At 50.5% G+C, this 24,968-nt stretch overlaps 1 protein-coding gene across 2 annotated transcripts in view; it reads left to right on the forward strand.

Moving 5' to 3' along the window:
- TMEM201 (transmembrane protein 201) overlaps positions 1–24,968 on the forward strand; it is a 124,971-nt gene that overhangs the window by 25,434 nt on the left and 74,569 nt on the right. For both annotated transcript variants that reach the window (XM_032962235.2, XM_032962236.2), the window contains exon 7: positions 4,494–4,742. In XM_032962235.2, coding sequence (XP_032818126.2) covers positions 4,494–4,742 — 249 coding nt within the window. The remainder of the gene's footprint in view (positions 1–4,493; positions 4,743–24,968) is intronic.

Genomic DNA, 24,968 nt, shown 5'->3' on the forward strand with positions numbered 1-24,968 from the left:
AAGTACATTTTGCGATTGAAGCTGTTGTCCTTCTCCCGCGACCTCTGGTGAGCACAGTTGGCTACGCACGGTACGGAAGACGTTCAACGTGCATACATACATACGTGTAAAAAAAAAAACTGCCACTTGAATTCATCATATCGCAGTTTAGCTTTCCCACACCTGCCCCCCTTTTCCCCGCGGCTGTAGTTGTCAGGTTGCCATCCAGCGGGTGTTGCTCTCGGGGTCAGAGTTCAAAGAGATCCGGCGGGCAGAAATAAGTGGGCGGCGATATTCTCGTGCGGCGTTTATTCGCTTTAAAAAAATCTGTTAGTGACCGGCGTATTGTTGTGGTTGCAAGTAAACGCGGAACGGGCTTCAGTGAAAAATGAGACGCGCCAACAACACCCGGCGATAATGAAGGGGACGTTGAAAGGCGCTTGCAAGTTAAAAGCCGCGGTGGCGAGATGTTAACTACCTCGCCTGGTGTACAGGTAGTAGGGGGCGTGGGGGAAATAATAAAAATAGGCCTTTTTAATATAGTCCTTGAAATCTTGAAAATGGCAGGAGAAGCACGTCAGGTCAAGAGGGGAGGGGCCTTCATTGTTTCACTAAGAAAATGCTGTCGGGCACTGATAACGATGTTGGCGCCATGGCGGCCATTTGGGGGGCAAAGTACGGGGAGGTGGAGGGAAGGGGTAGATGGCATAAGGGGCAGTTCCAGCGAACTGGGCCCTGAAAAACTTCACATCTTTAATTAGCCTTTTTATACACTCTTTGAAATTCGTATTGTATTAAAGAAAAAAAAAGATCACGTGGGACACCGCTCGCTGTATTCCGTGGCCTTTTGTTGCTTCCCCTCCCGCCCCCTTCCCCCCGACTCCCCGAACCTCTTGGCTGTGAATTTGCTAATTGTACCAAAAAACTCCCACAAACAAACTAATCGCGGGTTTGGTCGTCAGGCAAGACTCCGGTCGTCCCAGCGCGAGAACACGTGCGCTATATATATCTCTCTCTCTCTCTCCCTCCACTCACGCGACTCGAGGCACATGCGGACGTCGAGACGGGCTCCGCTCCCTCCTCTCCGACGGACATCATTTCCGCTCACTCCGGGGGGCTTTTGTGTTCTTTGCCGCCGCTGCCTCGCCGGGCTCATTCCTTTGTTGGCGGCCGCGTTGATATGGACACGGACCGTGCGCGGCGCGATATTGCGGGCGTCGAATTGCACGCCCATCAATCACCCCTGCGGGGTTCACGCGGCCCACGTTTGTATCATCGATGGGGGCAGCAAGTAAGCCACCTGTCACTGAAGCCGTACGTTGACATTAATACGAACAGTGTTGTTGGAAATATGTTTTATTCACGGCCCATCTTGTCAGGTCGCAGAAGGTCAAAACGAATCAGGATGGAGCCTGATTGGTAACTGGATGGGAGACTTGTTACAGGCTTGGGCTGTGAGTTTGGTCGGGAAGTGGCAGTGTATGGCAGGTGAATTGAATCCGGGTGGAGCACACGAGTGTTTCACCCCCATCGTACTCGTGGTGGATTTTCTCTGGGCACCGTGGTTTCCTCCCACACGAAGCCGAACAACTCGTTCATGGAATTGGCCGGAACATACCAATGCAGAAGGACCCGCCCAAAAATATAATTTTGAGATTCAGTGAGGCTTTGCCTAGATACACAAGTGGCACTTTTAATTGGCTCGGTTTACAATTGCGTTAGCTTCACGACACCTTTGAGACTCGCATGCATTTAGACATTGTTTGAAACACAATGCACGTTGTGTTCTGCATCGTGGTACCTGCTAGGAAAGTCTCGGATGAAGCCAAATTACTTGTCCAGATGCTCCGTCTGTACTCAGTGGCGTCGCGAGGTTGGCATGGACCCTGGTGCAAGGACGACGGAACATCATGCCCAATTGTTAAACGTGTGTGGATCGTTCTCCCGGACACACTGGCAGTAGCTGCCGAAGCAGTCATAAATTGGCGTGTTCATTCACATGGGAACTTTATGAATTGGCTGTGTAGGGTGGCGGAGGGTGTACGACACGCATTTCCGCTCATGGCGAACTGACCCAAAAATCAAATGCGAATGTGTGGGGGGGGGGGGGGGGGGGCGGGGGACTCCTGACTTTTCCCATCCTTCCCCGCTCTCGCGTAGCCCGGGGCCCTCCGGGTGGCCCGTCTGGCCCGCGGGCCGTGGTACAGTCGCACCTCCTGCACGCCCGGCGGCCACGCCACCGTCTGCGATGCCGCTGCTGCGGCGGTGGCGGCGGTGTGCATCGGTGTCCCCCGGCATGCCTGAGTCAGGCGTGTTCCCGCACTCTCTCGTTGCCCCGAATGACACGTGTCCATCTGTCCTGCCGTGGAGTTGAAACGAACAAAGCGTGTACCTCTGCCTCTTGCAAATTAAAAAGTGCAGGATGACCTGCAAAAAACGACAACAACTTGGAAGAATGCTAAATATTTTCGAATTACTACGGCGCAGGATTTCGCGGTTGTGCTACGGTGCGTTTACCCGATGCGCACGAGGGTTGTTTCCGCGTACCGTTCGGCACGATGTCCGACGTTCCGCCCTACGTCCTGAGAGCTTCGTATTCAATCCTATTCTGTGTGAATAGGCGGTATTGTTATTACTGTGATACTCTTTAAGATGCTTGAATAATTTGTATTTTTTAAACCTTCAGCCCTTAAGCACCGCTTAATTTCCCAGCCACCAAACACACTTGTTTTTGTACTGACACATGCGATTTTCTCGCACGTGGGAATAACATCCATCACGATGATCACCCAGCAGCATTCGTTCAACAGGCCAGACTGCTGATGAGACCCAGAATGTTGAAACCGGTTTCTCAATTTGCTTGCTTAAACAAATTATTTGTGCTGATATAATTCCCAAAAGCCATCAGGCAGATTGATAAAAAATTTGTTATCTGCCGGAGACAAAGAATGGAGTGTTGCTTATGTGTGCTTATAGCCATGACGATGATTGGTAAAACTAAGAAAAAATCCACTTTTTTTGTGTGACCGAGAAAAAAAAGCAAGGTCAGTGTATCGAATTTCGTGGGAGAGGCAGGGACAGCTTGTTAACACATGGCCACCGTCGTTAACACGGCAGAGTCGAAGGCCGCCCCAAGTTTAAAAAACAGAGGGCGTTGCGCCCATGTTTGCCCAGAAACCGCGCTCCATTGGCCGCACCTGCTCCCCCACGAGTCTGCCACGTAATTTACGAACGGCGGGGAACGTGCGGCCACCCCTCGCCACGAACGTTTAGAAGGGGGGGGGGGACGGGGGCCCCCCCCAACCTCCCCCACCCCACCACCACCACCACCACCTCGCCTCTCTTGAATCCAAGGCCCATCGCGAGAAAAACTCCCACCACTCTGCCCTGCCGACCCTGGCCTACATGGCCGGCTCGGCGAAAAATGTGGAGCGCCCTGTCCCTCGCCACCCCCACCCACCCGCCCCCACCCCCACCTGTCGGTCCTTCAGAGGACATGTTCAACGTTGGGCCAGCGTTCCAGACGTGGCTCGTCGTCGGCACGTTACCATACGTCACGTGGATGGGGGCGCGGTGACGCGGTCGAGCGGCGGCGAGCGTTTGCCGCTCGGTGCAGAGATTCGCGGTTCGAGCCCAGCCGGCCACCCTGGTTAATTGAAACGAAGCTATTTTTTTTTTATTTTACCAGGTAAGACCCACTGAGCTATATAGGTGCTAGCTCAGCGAAGTGGCTTATCATGTGGAAATTTACGGCAGCCAAATACTCTAAAACGCATCTTTCTAAATGTGGAGGGAAAAACCGGAGGAGCCGGAGAACTTGTCAGGATTCTGCTCATGCCATGTTCAGCAAGGTGTCTTTATTAGATGACCCACAGGCATCTGCCCGGTCGTACGGCTTGTATCACACCAAGCTTCAGCACTCCTTGTCCAGAACTTACCTTCCCCCTCCTCTCTTGCTCTCCTCTCTTATACCCCTGGTCCACATTCCTTGCAAGTCACTCATTCTCCAGGGCTTTGTCTCAGATTATGATTAACTGGCCACGCATATTTGAGTTTCCTACTTAATCCCTGCCCAGGGCTTTGCCACAGTGGCGAGATGTTAACTACCTCTATTGGTATACAGGAGGTTGTGGGTTCGATTCTGACCCTGACACCTGTATATTCGGAGTTTGCATGTTCTTTCTGTGGTCACATGGATTTTTCTCCGGGTCCTCCGGTTTTTCCCTCCGCATTTAGAAACATGCGTTTCGAGAATTTGGCTGCTATACATTTTCACATGATAAGCCACTTAATTGAGCAATAATTTGTTGCCAGGTCGCTCCTTAAAAAGAGCTATATAGGTCAGTGGGCCTTACCTGGCAAAAAAAAAAAATTCGTTTGCCCCAGGTTATGATTAGCTGGCCAGGTGCCGTCCAAATCTCTCACATAACGATCACGGTGCCTGCGATTTGCGCGCGTGCGTACGTGCGTGCGTGCGTGTGTTGCTCTCGCTGCCCAACGGCCCTCGGCTCCAGGGTACGTCGGATCGACGCCTGGGCCTCCCTGCTCTGGCTCCTCCTGCTGCTCATCCACGTCGCCGAGCGATACGCGCCGCTGACCGCCACCGCCGCCACCGCCGCCGCCGCCGCCGCCAGCAACGCTCCCTCCGATTGGCTCTCCCGCCTGCGTCTGCCCGCCACCTGCCTGTGCGCCGCCGTGGGATTGGCCGCCGCCGTGGCGACCAGGCGGCCCGCAGCGTCCTCGCGTGGGCCCAAGCCGCGAAGGTCAGATGCGTGAGCGGGAGAGACGGGGCGGGGGGGGGAGGTGAGGGTGAGGTGAAGGGACCCGCCGCTCACCAGAGCTGTATTCCGAGTGCTTTCATTAGTGTTTTTGAGATTTGCCTTGCAGTAGAAGCTGGATGTTACGCGCGCCCCTTGGGGTTGCTTGCGAGTGAGGCCAGGGCTGCGGTGTGCGCTGATAAGGATAAGAACTACACCTCGACACGTTTCGTCGTCGATAACACGGTGGCCTTAAAAAGAAAAGTAGTTTGGCCAATGGCCCTCCTTCTGCACAACACTTAGAGAGGCCTTAGAAGGTAGTGTTATGCACTCTCAAGGCAGTGCTGTTCATGTATTCGTTGAGGTTTCTCTGTTCACGGTGCTTGAGCACCACTGCCAATGAAGTATCACCAAACAATTTGTTTAATTTGTGAGGATGAGAATTTGCTGTGCAACTCACAGCGCCTTACATCACATCTTGTCCCACCCATTGCCTTGCCCTGTGGAAAGTCTAGCCAATGGGCTTATATCCAAAGTGTGCCTGTATCAGAAGTTATACCCATCGCCATTCCCCCCCCTCCCCCCACTGGTATAATGTAAGGATGTGTTGCTTATATCAGAGTTGTGCTTGCATATCAGGTGTGCCTATATCCAGCTTCTACTGTATTGCCGTTTCTAGAAAGTGTCCATGAGATTTCACCCCACTCCCTCCCCATGCCCCCTCTCACACAAAGACTTCATTTGTCTCCAACGTGTTTCTCTTCATTTTATCAAAACCGTTCCCAACTCGCGTTTAAAAATAATTTACGAATTGGACGGCCTAAATCACGGTCAAAATAATCTGCGTGACGTTTATTTGTTTGGCCTAGGTTAAAGGTCACAGCTCTTTTGCCGTAAGTCATCATCACTACCTCAGGTGCCTGGTTTCTCCTGGCCAGAGTAAGCCCTCGCACTCGACTCTGTTCAACCAAAACGATTCACGTAAGCGTCACAACCAAGCGTAAATAAAACACGGACAAATGAAGTTCATGATAGTGCGCTACATCGTTATCAGCGATACGTCTAGTGCGCGCGGGCATGCACAAACTGCAGTGCCGCCACACAGAAAGCCAACATTTCAGGCTGTGGCCCTTTATCCCCTCTAAAGGTCCATTGCCTGAAACGCGGGCTCACGTGCCAGTATTCGTGCCAGCGGTCAGTGGCGTGCTTGGATGCCGAGTGCGCTGGCGGTGCAGTTGCACCGCGGGTGTGGGGGGCCCGTTGGGCCAGAATCACCAAGGCGCCCGAGGCCTACAAAGAGAGACGTGGAGGTGCGGAGGGCGATTTAGAACGAGGGGGGACCCCATTTCATTCCTTGCGCCAGGCCCGATGCCAACTAAGCCACGCCACCGGTTCTGGCGACGAGATGGACGGCGCGTACGTAGCCCCCCCTGAGGTTTTGCGTGCAGTTCAAACCCTTAACCCTTCCGAGACGGCTGCAAGTTGCGGGGGCGGTGGGTGTCCCGTTCGCCGCTGAATCTCGCAAACGCGCAAGCGGTTGAGCGTTCATTTGATTTCGAGAGGCGTAGCGCCCCAAATCTTGACTTAAAGCTTTCGTGACTGCAGGAATTCGTATTCTTTGGGTCTTTCGGTAAAGTCGCGTAGATAGGGTCAAAGAAAATAACAAAAAAACTACGAAGTTTCGATCGCAACACAAAGCGGGTCGTCTTCTGGAACGTCGTAGTTTTTTTGTTATTTTCTTTTCACCTGTCTACGTGACTTTACCAAAAGACCTAAAGAATAGGCATAGCGCCCGTTCTTAAAGAAATTGTACTCGCCGTAGAGAACTGTAGCGACCGATCACACTCTGATAGCTGGTGCCAAACTGTGCCATGCATCCTCCCACATGGCCTTGTGGGAGCCTCGGCATACTGATAAAGTTATTTTTCTTTAGTTTTTCTTTCGGATGCGTTTCGGAGGAATTTTTAAAAAATAAGTTTATCGATTCAACAGTCGATTGTTTTAACATTGAAAAGACTGTTGCAGATATTAGTGGTTACGTGGATTCAATCGTTCAATTATTTACATGACATACACATTAACTCTCATCATCATCAAACCATGATCGATCCACTGCTGGATGTTTGCCTGCTGAAGCCCTCGCCACCTCTCCCGATGTCGCGATGCAACGCTCCATCCAGCACGTGGACGGGAACCGATCTCATCGGTCCATCTCTTCGCTTGAAGTCCTCTCGGGGACCCCATTCCAGATGCAAGTTAATAAAAAAAGACATTCTCGCGCACGGGATTCGATGCGTGCATCGTGAGCTTTAAGAGGTTGCTTGAGTGGCTTGGAGGTTGGAGTGCTAAGAGCCGGTCCCGCTGAGAACCTGTGTTTGAATCCTTGATACGGCTGTGTTCTTTAAACTGTAGTTAGTCGATGATCTCCGCCCAGTCACCAATAACTGCACGTAAAAAGGCGTCGTATTAAATTTGGCTCTGCATTTGCTTTGGCTGCATCTAAGATATGGGTTGACCGCATCTGTCATGCGAAAAACAATCTCGCAGCAGAGTGCATTGAAAAGTGCGCCCCCTACTCTCAATGCCATAGAGGCCAATTGTAGCTTTTTTTTTTACAGCAAAAGCCCTCTATAAATCTTTTTCACTGGCCGATCGCTGGCACACGGGGGTGGGGGGGACGCCCTGCTCTGCTCTGCGAGATTTACGAATGGATTATTTGTTCCGTGACGTGTTGACAACTGAGAGCACAATCGGCATGAATTGTGAAATAAAACAATCGATGCAAATTCAACTTGCTTGATACAACGACGGCGCATGGAGTAACTATGCCCCGATACAGAACGCCCCTCGTCGAGCACACAGTATCTCCATCTAAGATGACGGTTATGAATCGATTATTACCAACAACAAAAAAATGTAATCTGGTTACCGGGATGAAAAATCAGACACTAATGATGCGCGTGCTTGAAATTGTATTTTCGGCTGCGTGTTGAGATCATATTGGCGTTGGGGAGTGAGCGGTGTAACGGGATTTATTTATTTATTTTCTCTCGCCGACCTTGCCTTGTTTCTTGCCACGTCGCTCCGAGCTTGTATCTCTGCATGCGTGTGCTGTGCTGTTGGCCTGATGTATCCACCTTTGTTGCTTGTCGTGCCTAAGTACAAACTTGGAACTTTGAAAGTGTCTATCTTTTTTTTGACTCGGGTTTTTCCTCCACCTTTCTATTTCTCCACCCTCCCCTTCATTGTCACTCAATTCATCCTTTGTTTTTCGTTGGCACACGACCAAATCGCCCGGGATGCCACCCCCCCCCCCCAACCGCTCCCGATCTCACCAAGCTAAGCAGGCTTGAGCCTGGCTGGCGCTAGGACCGGTGTCCGGCCCGCGCAAGCGTAGCCGGCGTTGCGGGCAGTAAGAGGGTGGCACAGCACAATCGATTGCTTGTTCCTGTGCACTTCCCATCCTCGCCGAGCCACACTGACCAGCGTGGTGAAGTACGGTCAAAAAAAATATCCTTCACGCCCAGCAAGGTATGCGGAGTGACGAAAACGGGGCTGTAGACGTACAACGCAACGTGGGATTCCTCTCGCGTCCTAGACGAGGCGGCGTCTCAAGACGCTGGACAGAAGTGGTGGGTGTCGTTATTTTACAGACGGGGGGCCGCGGGTTGGGGGGGTTTTTGAGGGCTCGAGCCCAGGACTAGAGCCAGGGGGGCAAGGAGTCGGCAGCACTGATGGCTGGGGGGGATGGAGTTCGAAACTATGGAGAGGAGGGGAGTGGGGTTGGGCAGGAGAGGAGAATCAGAATATTTATTTACACTGGAGGAAACCGATGAGCTATAAAGCTTTCTTTGCACAGATTTCCAGTAGGTTGCGCGGGTCAGCACGTTACAACAGCAATGCAAAAACACAACGGGAGTGCACAGTGTAGTAAAGGTAAAGAAACCACTTTAAAAAATATATAGAAATAAAACCAAACAATTTTTTCGCTTACCAGGTGAGACCCGCTGAGCTGTAATAGCTTTTTAAGAAGCGACCTGGCCACAAATTATAGCTCAACGAAGTGGCTTATAACGTGGACATTTCCACGCGGCAAAATAATCTGAATCATCTCGGAGAAACGAGCTACCTCCCAATTTGTTGTAGAATCATTGAAACCTTCGAAATTTACTTTCTGGAACTGAGTGTGTGGGACGACAAGTGGGCAACATGCAAAGCCACGCGAACAACAGAGATGAGTAGAATTCCCTCGATGGGAACTCGGGAGACATCTCGGGAGACAACTCGGGAGACAAAGGCGACCGGGCGTGGTGCTTGCCACCCACTCTTGTGCCGTGTCGGCCTTCATACGAGCTCGCTTGCTAGCAGCATTTGTCGCAATGCCCTGTGCAGGCTATAACGGGGGGGGGGCGGGTTCTTTGTTTATGTGCGTGTCTGTCAAAAAAGAAAAATGTGTTTGTTTCATTTTTGCGTCCGTCGCCGCGTTGACAGCGGTTGTGGCTTCGCTGCCTGGAGGCGTATTTCACGATGTCGTCAGACAGTGATGGACAAGGGTGTGCCTTCCTGCTGTACACCTGGGGACACGCTCCACTCGGCTTCAGAGCCAGCTTGTGCTCATTGCCGGAAGATGCGTAAAAAGAGCACGGACTAACAAGAATAATGATATGTGTGTATGTGCGTTGAACCTCTTTCGCACACATACGTAACCAAACCGTGATAATTCGGAGGTGCGTGGGAAGGACAACAAACTAAACACACAAAGCAGTTCTAAAGAAATTTGTTTTAAACGAATTACCTTATCGTGAGGTAAAGGCGCAGCCCTGCAATTTCCTACTCTCACAATTGCTGACGGAATGGCCTCCGTGAGAGGGAGTGCCAGACAGTTCCAATGGAAGGCGCGTTGGCCTATTGATCTATACGCTTGGCCAGACATCTTGGAAGATGTGGGAGTGTCCAGACTTGACCCCACCGCACTCGACCTGCCGATTGACTCGGCAACAACATTAATAATTATAGTTGTCTTTTTTCGGTGAGGGTCCCGCTACATTGGGATGTTTGGCCATTTATACTAATGAGTGTTTGGCTTCGTGTGGGAGGGAAACCCGGTGCCTGAAGAACACACACCCTGTGTGTGATGGTGATCACTCTTTAAGCTTTGCGCAGATTGATCTTGCCATCTCATCGCCCCAAGGCCTACAACAAGACCTGGTTATTCCCAGACAAGTCTCCCATCCAAATTCTAACCAGGCTCAACGCTGCTGAGCCGTAGCTGATGGGATGAAGGTGATTTGATTGTAGCGGCATCAGTTCCATGTAGGAAAAAAACAGACAAACGGTTAAAATTGAATAACTTCCCAGAAATCGTAACAATTTTTTAAACAAGTAACTGCATTGAATGAAGTATAAAAAAAATGTTCACGTCACAATTTTGCCTCCTGTTCACAGCCTTGAATCAGTGGTGGAAATTACACATTCCTGTGACGGGAGCAAGTCTATTTTTCCACAGGACAAAGCAACGTCGACTCTTAATAATGAATCGAACCGCCATCGCTTGGCCGCTTAAGCTCGTTTCAAAAAATGGCGTTTGAGCTTCGTGAATAAAAAAAAATCAGAAAAAAAAGATTGACGGTGAGAGAAAATTAACATTTCCGAAGCTTTCGCCCATCTAAAAAAAAAATACGAAAAGTTACTCGGGCAAACGGTGAGATGTTCTGTTTGTGCACTTAACTCCACAACGGGTCTTTTGCCAACCGAAATGCGCGCACAGTGAAAGCCCTGAGGGGGGCGGGGGGGGGGGTCTCGTATCTTTGTTTAAACTCGTCTTCCCTCCCCCCCCCCTCTCTTGCCCAGAGCATGCAGGGGAGTGATGCCCGCGGCACAAAGTCCTTGAGGGATAATATATAAGTAAATGACGGCACGCGCTTTTGGAAAGGATCGGTGTAAGGCTGAGATAATGGTCGCCCTGCGAATGTGACGTTCAAGCATCCGGACGAACCTAAATTCACTCTAATAATTTTTTTTTTGGTTAACAATAATATATTAATCAAACAAGTTCGTGTAATGCACAAGGGAAGTTGACCAGCTAGTTGGCCTCATTTGCTACCGGCAGGTGTGACAAAACATCCGTACTGCCTTGTTCTCACTCAGAATAAGCCTCCCCATAGTGCATTGTGCCTGAGACATTCTGTAAATTAACTTTCAATACCGACGAATGTATTTATTCGTACGCTTTGGTCATTCAAGCGTCTGTCTGTTATTCGGCAGCTACTACTAATTGGTATAATTCGTCATACGCCAATTAAAAATCTGTCGTCAGAATTATACTGTTTTTAAATGTAGTTCTCATTAAACCGCATGGTGTGTAAACAAGCCCAATCTGCACTCTTATCAACTCTCTCTCTCTGGACTCTCGATTGATATCCTTTGAAAAAGGGCCATTGTTCAAAACGTCACCTGTTTATATATTATTTTCTTTGAAGGCCACAGTGTTATTGACGAGCGTTTTTTTAGTTGTTTTATTCTCCTCTTTCCAATGGCTCAGTGGAGTTTGCCGGCGAGTTGGCTTCGCGTGCCACCGAAAGGCTGAACGTTCCCAGTGGCCAGTGACAGGTGACGTATCGCGGGCAATGAACGGGCGGACGTCCGCTCCCGGCCTGTATGGTGAGCCGGAAGGCGCGCGGTTTTTTCGGCCCTTCTCCTGCGACCAAGCGGTCGTGTTTTTACCGCCAAGAGCGAGCGATGCTGCCGGTGTCAAGCGAGAGCCGGTCCTGCCGGAATCCTCCCGAGCTACGGACGAGGCCTCGGCCTGTGTGACACCGAGCGGTTGTCGCGGGCAGTGCGGAATGTCGAGGGTCTACTGCGCTGTACCAATGTGGCGGGAATCACTAAAAAAAAAAAATCAAATGTCGAATTGTGACTCCGAATCATGACATGTCATCCAATCGCATTCCTGTGGTGGGGTTCGAGTAAATTTAATAGGATGGCCACTGATCGACCTTTATATGACCGGGTGACAACCGGTTGAGAGTTGAAGTCTGCTTGTCAGTGGTGACCCGGGTCAATGGCTGACAGCCGTTTACAGTGCAATACAGGTCTAACGTGCAAGGCTGAAACAACAGAGGATGGGCAATCGCAGAGCAAAGTGAAACGTAAGTCAAAACAACTCAGGAAACCCTTTAGCAATGGGGGAAGCGTTCGTCTTCATCAAGTATCGTCATCCCCCTAACGGAGAGTTCTAGTGCACGTCCAGTGCTATGCGCCGTTAGCGATTTTCGGCGTCTTCTTGTGCGTTGTCCAGTCCGGCTGCCCCACAACGTCCCACCGGCTGATTCCTTCTCTTCGTCTTCCTCTTCCCCCTTCGATGTTTCCTTGCATGATTCACCCTCATTGTTTCTGCAGCCTGGACCTGTAGCGATGTGTCCCCGCGTGTATCCATTCTCGTGTTTTAGGGTTATGGTCTTCCGGCCTGTGGACACGATAACGCAAAGGAAAGTCTCGACTTAAAGCTTTCGTGACTGCAGGAATTCATATTCTTTGGGTCTTTCGGTAAAGCCACGTAGATAGAAGAAATAATAATAACAATATCACGACGTTTCGATCGCAACACACGCAACCGTCATCTTCTTTCACCTGATGACGATTGCTTGTGTTGCGATTGAAACGTCGTGATGGCGAGAGAAGGAAGGCGTCAGCAGGAGCGAGCTGCACGTCGCAGCGTCTGTTTCCACAGGGGGCGGCAGCGGAGAGTGGGGGGGGGGATTCCGCGCGATGCGCAAAAATATCGTCATCGAATCGTTGCCGGGAGCCAGTGCGCCGTCTCGACAATGCAGCGCTGCGTCCACCACTTTGGTGGCCGCCGTGCAGCGTTTCGGTAGCGCATATCGCCGTCGGTGAGGGCCTCTCTCGTCTCGCCCCCCCCCCCCCAGCTGTTGCCGCCGTTCATAAACCAAATTGGCTAAGGGCTTGTGACACCGGGAATTTAAAATAGAACGGTTACCACTCGGGGTGGTGGTGGGGTGGGACAGGGTTGGGATGTTTTCACATACTTGCTCGCAGATGAAAAGAGAGAGGGTTTTGGATTATGGTTAATCTGGATCCGTGGTGTTGGCAAAGCACGGCAAAAGTTTTTGCCGACTGCAGTGCCACACGGTAGCCGTGTTTAGGGTTGCAAGATTATGTTCAATGCAAAATAAGGTCGGCTTATTTTACCAGTAAATGTTCTTGTTTTGAGTCGCCCTTGGTTTATTTATCTTTTGAGATTCCAGCAGATTCACATTACGTGTTTAGATTTCCTATATTTGGTTTAACAGCTCTCACGCTATGCAATTTGAAGTTGGATATGATGGGTTGGGATGACGTGAGTAATTGTTACATTTGTTAGGCATTTCACGGCTCGCGTCCACTCACAATTACATGCATAGTAAACGATCTACGGTTCGTGATGCCATCGAAATAGAAATTATCCTTTTTGTCTCATTCGTTGTATAGATGTTTAGCTGCTATACATTGCCAAGTGACGATGAGACGCTTTTTTGAGCCGTCATTTGTGGCCAGGTCGCTTCTGAAAAAGAAGCTCGTAGGTTGGTGACCCTTACCTGATCAAATAAAAATCCTGTAGTTTGTTTTTAATTGAAATGTTTCGGTGATTTTCTTACCGTTTCTATGCTTTCCACTCTGTTGGTGTAACGTTCTGACCCGCCCCGGCCTTAGATTTGTGAAAAAGAGCTTCATAGCTCATAGGATTTCTCCAGTATAAATAAATATTCATATTCTGATCCAATAATGTAAGTATTCGATTACTGAACCAACAATCTGTTGGATTATCCTGCTCATCTTGAAACATGAAACTAGTTGGGGCGGGGGGAAAAAGCAACGCATGTGTGCATGCAGGCACGGTTCGTGAGCTGTAGAGCACATTCAGCGATTCACATTCAGATCAACTAAAAATACACTGCTCTTGTTTTCAACGTGTGAATGTTTTGAATCCGACATTGGGCCATACCAAGACGGATAATCATTATTTAATGCAAAAGGCCTCACTCCCTTGCTTTTTGCTTAACTTATTTCGCACCGTACGTAGCCAACCATGCTAATCCGAGTTGCGGAGGTAAGACAACAAACTAAGCACGAAAAGCAGTTCTAAAGAAATGAGTTTTCAATCTAGATTTAAAATGCGCAGAGCTTTCTATGAAATCTTTTTTTTTATTTATAATGTAATTTTTGTATTTTCTTTCCCCATTTTGGGAACAATATAAACTGGAATACACGTGTGAAATTGCTACTGTGGTGGAATGTTTAGCGCTCACTGGTCATCCAGAATTGGCAGGTTCAGTCCCATGTCCCGGCACGGCAGTTCAGAAGTTCAGGAGCGTATTCCCCACCGAGTAAAGCCCCATCGAGCTAAAAAGCGACTCACTCCGCCAGGCAGACAACATCGAAGCATTCCAAGATCGCAGTTGAAACAATCGTGCAAGTTTGTCAACTCCCACGCGCCTCTTTTCCACCCAGCAGTGTGAATAGGTTCACCGGCAAGCGTTTAATCGGATTGTGTGTGGTGGGGTAAAGCGTGGGTGCTCCCACCTCTTCCCAGACAACTGACCAACGTGGAAGAGTAGACCAACATACTCTCTAAAACTGGGTTTGGGGGTTGGGGGGGGGGCGGATTCTCTTGACTGCAAGCAGTGGCGTGAGCAAGTCATTGCAGGGGCTGCACCTTTACCGGTGTGTAGACAACAATTGAAAAACAAGCGGCAAGATATTTCGGCGAGAAAGCACAATATACCCAATGTGCGCACCGCTTCTGTCAAGCGCTTTAACGTCTGCGGTTTGCGGTGATTAATTCGTTATAAATCTCGTGCGGTCTGCTCCACCTGTCTGATAACAAGGCGCTTGTCCGGTGATTAACGGCTGCAGAGCTCTGCGAGATCAAGGCCGACTCTTAATGAACCACGCGAGTCGAGCCGCGTCAGCCCCCGCCGCCACGCTGTCTCTCCGCTCGGCGGCGCCGCTGACAAGAGGCCGTGGTGGGTTGACGACGACGGGAGCAGCAGAAGCTGTTGACTGCCTCGCCCTGGTGTACGTGAGAGGTCGCGCGTTCGATCCCGACACTGACGCCTGCCTGTGTATTTGGTGTGGTCGCAGGTCCTCCGGTCTTTCCCTTCACGTTTAGAATCAACGTCACGCGTTTTAGAGTTTTCGGTTTGCTTTAATTTTCCACGTGATAAGCCACTTCGTTGGGCTATCGTTTGTGGCCAGGTCGCTTCTGAAAGAGAGCGATATAGCTCAGTAGGCCTTACCTGGTAAAATAAGAAAAAGTTTAGTTTTAGCAGCTAAGCAGATGCCCTCACTACGATCTGTCTGTCGTCTTGCCACCTTACGCCCCAAGCCTGCAACACCTGGTTATTCCCAGATCCAAATACTAACTCGGCTCAACCGAGCTTAGTTTAGCTGATGAGTTCGATTAACCAATCCAAAGATTTGTAATGTGCCAAATCTTGAGATAATGGTGTTTTAGTTGTAGCGGCAATGGACCTTTTGTGAGCAAATTCCATTGGCATTCCAATCATACGCAGCATCGGAATCACGCGGCTCTTTAAAACTGCTTTTGGTATTTAGTTTGTTGTCCTTCTCCCACACCTCCGATTAGCGTGGTCGGCTACGCAGGGTGCGAAAGAAGTTCAACATACATATTTAATAGGCCCACACCCCCAAATGTTGCTCGCTTGTACCATCTACGTCGCGTCGTGAAGCAAAATTTGAACGTGGAGCTCTCTCGCCGAGCAGTGCAGCACACCGTGCTGGTTGAAGTGGAGCAGAAAGCAGATTTTTTTTTTTACAGCGCAGCCTTTGAGATACCCGAGAGGGATTTTTTTATTTTATTCCCAAACCTCAGAAATAAACTGACGAAGGAATTGGCTGAGCCGAAGTGACCAGGGTAGTCTCATTTTTCAAGATCGACCTGTGGCCCACACACCAGAGGGCAACACCCACCACGCAGGGCCCAGCTTTACCAATGCAGTTTACAGCGGCGTGACAGTGACACTGATATCATGGGATTCTCAATGCTGGAAGTCATCCGGGTGATGAGCAAAACGTCACTGTGTTTTTTTTTTAAATATATACACATTCGTTGGTGACTTATGCCGCGGTACACTTGAAAACTCGGTTTCATCACGGGTGGCTGAAACCTGAATTCGAGCACAGAACCTCAGCGGTGCCGGCTGCCGCGATCATGCGACGTGACAACCGGTCTGGCCACACGTGCACGCGAGCTCATCTCACCGCTCCCGCGTCTCCCTTGGCTCTCGGGAGGCGCCCCATTCCTCGCCTGCCGCTCCGTAATTATTGCGGACCATCGCTGTCTGCCATCGTGTCAGCGCTGTGACTCCGAGCCACCCAGACACTTTGCCGCGTGTTTTTATTTCGGTGGTCGAGCGATTGCGGCGATTGGATCGTGCGGAGCGAGCGAAGAGAATCGGGCGAGCGCCGTTTTGCGCCCCGGCCCGTCGCATATCGCGTTCCGCTCCGGCTGGCTTCGGCACCAATCAGGCCTCGCATCGAGCGACATGTGGGGGCGCTACGTATGTATGTTGATGCTCTTTTCGCACCGTTCGTAGCCAACCGTGAGTGGGTCAGTAGTGAGTGTACGTATGTATGTTGATGCTCTTTCGCACGTTACACAGCCACCCGCGCGCTAATCGCACGTGGATTCGCTAATCGCACGTGGATTCGCTCGCGGCTCGCCCTTCCCTCTCGCTCGTTAGCTCTCTCTCTCTCTCCCTCTCCCCGTGTCTCCGCGACGCGTAAATTGGCGGGCTCGTCGCACCGCGCGTCGTTGGGCATCGGCGCCCCTCCCCGACGTTTCTCTCGGCGTTCCTGGAGCTCGTTCGGGTAGCCGAACGTCGTAGACCGTCGCCGTGCGGGTCGAGCAACACGCGGCACCACCCCGAAAGCGCGACGGGTGACGGCGGCGGCGGCGGCGGCGGCACAAGACAGCAAGGGAGCCGCGCGTGCATCTCCACATCTTAAACGTCGCTTGGCGTTTCCCCACCCGACCGGCTGGACGACTTTCTCCCACATCGCGGTCCGTATTCCACATCCTCACCTGAGATTTGATAGGTGTGTGTGTGTGTGTGCGTGGCTGGCGCCCCCGCGCAGAGTGCTGGCGAGATAGACATCTCGCGAAACACATCCGGTATGCGCACCTCCACCCCCACCATCCACCCCTCCCCCCCCCCGCTTCCCCCGCCCTCGGGTGCGCGTGCTGTGTAATAAGATCGATTCGTTAACCCTGTCTCCCGTATCGGTTTGGAAAATTTTACATGCTTCGCCCTCCCCTCCCCTCCCCTCCCCTCCCCTCCCATTCGTTTATTAATCGTTTTACATATATAGGAAAAAGACAAACTAAACTATTAAAATCTATTTTTTTAAATGCTAGGTTTTTTTTTATCTTACCAGGGATCGAACCCACAACCTCCTGCATACCAGGCGAGGTAGCTAACACCTCGCCACCGTCGCACCACAAAACAAATTCAAGGCGTGAACGTACAGTGAGGGAAAAAAGTATTTGATCCCCTGCTGATTTTGTACATTTGCCCACTGACAAAGAAATTATGAGTCTATAATTTTAATGGTAGGTTTATTTTAACAGTGAGAGACAGAATAACAACAATAAAATCCAGAAAAACGCATGTCAAAAATGTTATAAATTGATTTGCATTTTAATGAGGGAAATAAATATTTGACTCCCTCTCAATCAGAAAGATTTCTGGCTCCTAGATGTCTTTTATACAGGTAACGAGCTGAGATTAGGAGCGCACTCTTAAAGAGAGTGCTCCTAATCTCAGCTTGTTACCTGTATAAAAGACACCTGTCCACAGAAGCAATCAGTCAATCAGATTCCAAACTCTCCACCATGGCCAAGACCAAAGAGCTCTCCAAGGATGTCAGGGAAAAGATTGTAGACCTACACAAGGCTGGAATGGGCTACAAGACCATTGCCAAGCAGCTTGGTGAGAAGGTGACAACAGTTGGTGCGATTATTCGCAAATGGAAGAAACACAAAAGAACTGTCAATCTCCCTCGGCCTGGGGCTCCATGCAAGATCTCACCTCGTGGAGTTGCAATGATCATGAGAACGGTGAGGAATCAACCCAGAACTACACAGGAGGATCTTCTCAATGATCTCAAGGCAGCTGGGACCATAGTCACCAAGAAACCAATTGGTAACACACTACGCCGTGAAGGACTGAAATCCTGCAGCGCCCGCAAGGTCCCCCTGCTCAAGAAAGCACATATACATGTCCGTCTGAAGTTTGCCAATGAACATCTGAATGATTCAGAGGACAACTGGGTGAAAGTGTTGTGGTCAGATGAGACCAAAATGGAGCTCTTTGGCATCAACTCAACTCACTGTGTTTGGAGGAGGAGGAATGCTGCCTATGACACCAAGAACACCATCCCCACCGTCAAACATGGCGGTGGAAACATTATGCTTTGGGGGTGTTTTTCTGCTAAGGGGACAGGACAACTTCACCGCATCAAAGGGACGATGGACGGGGCCATGTACCGTCAAATCTTGGGTGAGAACCTCCTTCCCTCAGCCAGGGCATTGAAAATGGGTCGTGGATGGGTATTCCAGCATGACAATGACCCAAAACACACGGCCAATGCAACAAAAGAGTGGCTCAAGAAGAAGCACATTAAGGTCCTGGAGTGGCCTAGCCAGTCTCCAGACCTTAATCCCATAGAAAATCTGTGGAGGGAGCTGAAGGTTCGAGTTGCCAAACGTCAGCCTCGAAACCTTAATGACTTGGAGAAGATCTGCAAAGAGGAGTGGGACAAAATCCCTCCTGAGATGTGTGCAAACCTGGTGGCCAACTACAAGATATGTCTGACCTCTGTGGTTGCCAACAAGGGTTTGCCACCAAGCACTAAGTCATGTTTTGCAGAGGGGTCGAATACTTCCCTCAGAAAAATGCTAATCAATTTATAACATTTTTGACATGCGTTTTTCTGCATTTTTTTTGTTGTTATCATGTCTATTTCTCTTCAAATAAACCTACCATTAAAATTATAGACTGATAATTTCTTTGTCAGTGGGCAAACGTACAAAATCAGCAGGGGATCAAATACTTTTTTTCCCCTCACTGTACGGTGATTACGCATCCACCCGGAAGCCTCATGATCAGCCATGGTCAATCCACTGCTGGACGAAGGCCTCCCCGAGCCTCCGCGACCGCCACCTCTCAACCATCCTGCTGATGTAATAATCCGCCGTAGCGCGAAGCCCATTTCATCGCTCCTTCTCCTCGGAGGACGCTCCTCCGAGACGCATCCCATTCCATGGCTTCCCACCGCCCCATCATTGTCCCCGACCGCCGCCCATCGGCTGTGCGAGTGGCGGTGTGCTGCCCAATCCCACTTTTAACAGCGCGACTGATGTACGTGCGTTTGAACGTCTTTCGCAGCGTTTTTTTTTTACCTGCGCATGTGTTTCTCCAATCCACTCGTTCCTCTTTCTGTTCCTGGCTGCAAATTCCTAGCGTGCGTCTCTGTCCACACTTCTTTGTACACTTTTTCCTTCCTCGTTTTTCCAGTTGTCAACGGCCGTGTTCTTGGGAGCCGCACGTCACCTCGGCATGCTTAGAGTTACATTTTCAGGGACCGCGTTGTGGAGCACGCACAGAGAAAATGCTTTACAGCGGCCATCATTCAAACTTAAATGGCATCTGTATATGGGACGGACTTATGCGAGGTTTCAGGCTGCTGTGGCTTTTTGTTCAGAGCGACGGGAATTTGTGGCTTTTATTTGGAGACCGTATTTCACAAAGCCGCTGTTTGAACAAGGCAGGTGTTAAAATAGTTTGTGGATTACTAAAAAATTAGTCTTTTTCAATCCATTTCTCTTCAGTAACATTTGCCTATACCTTCGAAAATGTCTAACTTCTTGACACGAAATAATTAGTCAAAGTAGAGCGCGGATCTTAAAGAGAATTTTTTTTTTTCCCCCGCCAATAACATCTGACAGTTCAGCTTTGAGTCAAGCGTGCCTGACGAGATACTGCTGCATGTCAAAACCAGTCCGGAGTTTTCTTTAATTGAATCAGTGCTGCTGCAATACTTACTTGCGACGTCGACAAGACAGATGCGCGAAGGAGACATTGCCGTTCTTATTTCGCGTTACTGGTATATTTAAAAAAAAAGCTTACGAAAATGTCATCCCATCACGCAAATTATAATTTGCCTGCAGAGATCCATTGAGTCGACGCGGGTTTGTGGTAGGATTCACTCATAACCACGAGGGGGCGATGCGCCATCGAGATGGCACGAAGGCAGGGCGCTCGTCGTCTATGTACGGCTGCTGTTGATGTCGTGCAACGCTTCTTAACCATTGCTGCAGCCTTGCACCCATTTGGTGTCTCTTATAGTAACTAAAAAAAACATGTATAACGTTAACAACTACACAGGTTTGATGACAACGAAGTTGTACTCACTTGCCCGTGCTTACTTTGTGTTTCGGCGATTTGCCTTCGAAAATAATCTGGGCAGTGTCTCGCACCCCCCAGAGAGGGAATCTCGCACCCCCCAGAGAGGGAATCTCGCACCCCCCGGGGGGATGCGTGCGGCCCAAGTTAATAACCACCGATGTAGAGCAACAACCGTTATCTTACACGGAGGTGGTTCATGAGCTAGATGATTGCGTCGCCAGTGGCGGAGCGGTGCATCGCTGCTGTCACGACGCCTCCGCCGTGCTTGTGAAGGGGGCTTTGAGTCGTTGTACGCAAGTCAGTGCCTGTGACACCCATCATTTCGATTAACTGAGAATTTAGAAGGGGGGGCCAGCCCCTCCCGTACCCCCCGCCACAGGCCTGAACTGCAGCAGAGACAAATTCTGTTGTGGTGGCTCATTGACAGAAGAGGGCTTTGCGTGCAAAAAAATATCACGTAATGTTACGGTGAATAATATGATGAATAAAAAGGGAATTAACTGAACACCGTACTGCATTGTAATTTGAATATGAGACACGAGCGTGCTTCACAATGCGAGCGATTGCTGGGTGACCTCAAAAACATGCATGCATTGTGCATGCAGACGTTTGATGACTTGCGACTTCCCCCGTTAATTCACTTTTTTGTTGATTCCTATTTTTCATTTCACCCGGTAAGGCCCACTGGGCTACGCAGCTCTCTTTCAGAAGCGATCTGGCGCTCACAAATGATAGCTATTTCGACGAAGTGGCTTATCACGTGGAAATTATTTATAGCGGCCAAAATACCTGCGAGGCACTAACCCGTGAGCACTGCGTGCGTAAACGACTCGTCGGTCATACATCATCCGGCTCGCGATACGTGCCACCCTCCCCTCCCCCCCCCGATCTCACACGTGTTATAGTTAATTTATTTTTCTCTTGCATCTGAACTGGTCACACCTGAGCTGGTCTCATGCAAGGGCGATTGTCACGGTCAGCATGTGCCCTCTTGGCCACGGTGTAACGCAACACCGCTCGCGGGAACACCCTTACCTGCCGCACCACCGATTGCTGTGCGGTCACCATGCTGCGCGGACACCCCTGCCGTGTACCGATTGTGCAGCTGCGATTAGAGCGGAGAGATCTCAAAATAGCGGTGGGGGGGACACGGTGGCTTCGCAGGGGTTGGAGCGCCGTGCCCCGGCACCGCTGAGAACCTGGGTTCGAATCGAGGTTTCAGCCACCGCCTATGATTAAACCGCGTTTCTTGAGTCTAAAGTGATTTAAGCGTCACCAAATGATTGAATACAAAAAAATCGCAACTTTGAATGCTGTTCTGCCATTAGTCTTCTCTTTAACCACAGCGCGCCTCGAACTCGGAGCCAACAACAGGCCGCCGAGTTCATTGCCCTCCCAATTTCGAGGTCGCGGTCTTGGATTGAATGGTGGAAGTCATCGAGGCAAAAGGGTTCTCGCCCATATCACGTGCACGCAGAGGTGAAAGGCAAAGATCCCACCCCCGAATAACCTTTAAACAGATTGTTGGGGCAAGTGCTGTTAGCGAACACCTATTAAGGCCGGCACGGCACACGGAGGGGGTGGGTTGCCAGCACCACGCACGCATTACGTCGGAAACAAAAACGTCTCCTAAACATTAGCGAGGGGAGTGAGTTTTGTCAACTCGCTGCTGAACGAAGGCCTTCCGACACCGTGTTGATCACGGAGGTTGGGGCAAGGGTTGGTGGGTTTGGGCCATCACACCATACCTGCGTGTATATATTTTTTACGTTTTTGCGCACCGTACGTCGCCACTCGTGCGGTACTTCACCACACGAGGCGACTCCTGGAATGGAGGGCAGCGCGGGTTGGTGATGCTGGGGGTGGGATGGGGGGGGCGGGGAGGTGTCCAGGACCCTTCACGAATAGCAGAGGAAGCGGCGACGGCGGCGGCAGTTCGTTTTGCTGAAGCCGGGCGCCGTTATCGCGCCGCCTACGCGGGCGAGGGCAGGGCAGTCTGCCCCGGCGAGGCGTCTCGCGTTTGCTGCTGGCGCTGCCCGCACTGTCGCGCCGCCGCTACCTCCGCCACCACCGCCACCCCTGCCCCGCGTCGCCACCACCGTCGCCACCACCGTCGCCACCGCCGACGTTCTTTTCGAGATGGTGGTGTGGGAGGGGAGGAGCGGGGCGGTGCTCGACGCCGGCGAGGCCGAGCGCCGGGGCCCGTTCCAGGAGTCGCCGCGTTCCCCGGCAGACACGCGCCGTCCCCAGATGTCTATCGGCGAGACGAAAGAACCGTAGACGGTGGGGGGTTGGGGGGGTTGGGGAGCTGGAAGTTGGGGGGGGGGGGGTGGAGAAACGAGAGGGAGACGAGAGACGGGAGGGTGCAAGTTAAATTTCTTCCTTGGCGATGCATGCCAATATAATGTTTTGATCATGGCCGAACTGAATGTTGCGGACACTCCATGGCAAATAAGAGAGTGGCAAATAAGAGAGTGGCATACACGCTGCGCTACGATCGACCCATGGTTTCCAACGAGCTAGCTCCCGTTCATGGCCAGCATCAGTGGCATGTGGTATCGGAACTGGTCCTACTCCTCCAACCAATCCGCACTGACAAGTGTGGTGAAGTATGGCTAATAACAACGTGAATGACTGTAACGATGTGGGCATGCCTTCATCCATCGGTTGGTTTGGACAAACGGCTCTAAATTAATTTAATTGAAAACAAATAATTGCTTCTGTTTATTTGTGAGCGGTAGCGTGTTATCGTCACCACACAGATATGGTGCTTACGCAGCATTCTTGAGGTTTGCAATTCCACGGGGAAGATTTTTTAAACATACTGAACATGCCCTCCTTTTTCTTCCAGACTGTTGGGGATAAGTACTGATCATTTACAGCCTTTTGTCAATCCACTGCTACTCAGAGGTCTCCCAGCTGTACGTTGGTCATGTGGGTTGATTGGCCGTACACTTCACCACACCAGGCAGTGCGGTTTGCTGAAGATGGGGAGGCATATCAGGACCAGCTCCGATATCGCTCGCCACTGATGTATACCGTGGACAGGATCAAACTCTGGTCGCCCGGTTCAGAGTGCAGTGCGCAAACCATTGCGCCGCCACCACTAATACGTGCGTTCATGTGCAAGCTACTTAAAAATACATGTACATACATGGATATACGAGTGTGAATTTGTTCATGCACGTGTATGGGGAGAGGCAGTGTAGCGGTTAGCGTGGAGTGTGACGAACTCGCCAATCCGAGTTCGATTCCCGCTCACGGCTAACGCCAGTGACGATTATCTGAATCGATCCTGGACCTCTGCTAGGTCGACTCAGCCTCAAATGAGTATCTGGTGTGGTGTATAAACATTGCCACTGGGGAGACAAAGGCGATCGGGGGTGGTGTTGGCCACCCACCCCCTCGCGTGCCGTGCCGGCCTTCATAGGTGCTCACTAACAGCACTTGCCCCAACTGTCTGTTAAGGCCATATGGGTGACATTTGCCTTTATTTTATGCATATGTACAGTGAGGGACAAAAATATTGGATCCCCTGCTGATTTTGTACGTTTGCCCACTGACAAAGAAATGATCAGTCTGTAATTTTAATGGTAGGATTATTTGAATAGTGAGAGACATAATAACAAGAATAAAATCCAGAAAAACGCATGTCAAAAATGTTATAAATTGATTAGCATTTTAATGAGGGAAATAAGTATTTGACCCCTCTGCAAAACATGACTTAGTACTTGGTGGCAAAACCCTTGTTGGCAATCACAGAGGTCAGACGTTTCTTGTAGTTGGCCACCAGGTTTGCACACATCTCAGGAGGGATTTTGTCCCACTCCTCATTGCAGATCTTTTCCAAGTCATTAAGATTTCGAGGCTGACGGTTGGCAACTCGAACCTTTAGCTCCCTCCACACATTTTCTATGGGATTAAGGTCTGGAGACTGGCTAGGCCACTCCAGGACCTTAATGTGCTTCTTCTTGAGCCACTCCTTTGTTGCCTTGGCCGTGTGTTTTGGGTCATTGTCATGCTGGAATACCCATCCACGACCCATTTTCAATGCCCTGGCTGAGGGAAGGAGGTTCTCACCCAAGATTTGACGGTACATGGCCCCGTCCATCGTCCCTTTGATGCGGTGAAGTTGTCCTGTCCCCTTAGGAGAAAAACACCCCTAAAGCATAATGTTTCCACCTCCGTGTTTGACGGTGGGGATGGTGTTCTTGGGGTCATTGGCAGCATTCCTCCTCCTCTAAACACGGCGAGTTGAGTTGATGCCAAAGAGCTCCATTTTGGTCTCATCTGACCACAACACTTTCACCCAGTTGTCCTCTGAATCATTCAGATGTTCATTGGCAAACTTCAGACGGGTATGTATTTGTGCTTTCTTGAGCAGGGGGACCTTGCGGGCGCTGTAGGATTTCAGTCCTTCACGGCGTAGTGTGTTACCAATTGTTTTCTTGGTGACTGGTCCCAGCTGCCTTGACATCATTGACAAGATCCTCCCGTGTAGTTCTGGGCTGATTCCTCACCGTACTCATGATCATTGCAACTCCACGAGGTGAGATCTTGCATGGAGCCCCAGGCCGAGGGAGATTGACAGTTCTTTTGTGTTTCTTGCGTTTGCGAATAATCGCACCAACTGTTGTCACCTTCTCACCAAGCTGCTTGGCAATGGTCTTGTAGCCCATTCCAGCCTTGTGTAGGTCTACAATCTTGTCCCTGACATCCTTGGAGAGCTCTTTGGTCTTGGCCA

The sequence above is a fragment of the Petromyzon marinus genome, chromosome 28, assembly GCF_048934315.1.
Source record: "Petromyzon marinus isolate PM22_M1 ecotype Great Lakes invasive population chromosome 28, UKy_Petmar_22M1.pri1.0, whole genome shotgun sequence".
NCBI lineage: Eukaryota > Metazoa > Chordata > Hyperoartia > Petromyzontiformes > Petromyzontidae > Petromyzon > Petromyzon marinus.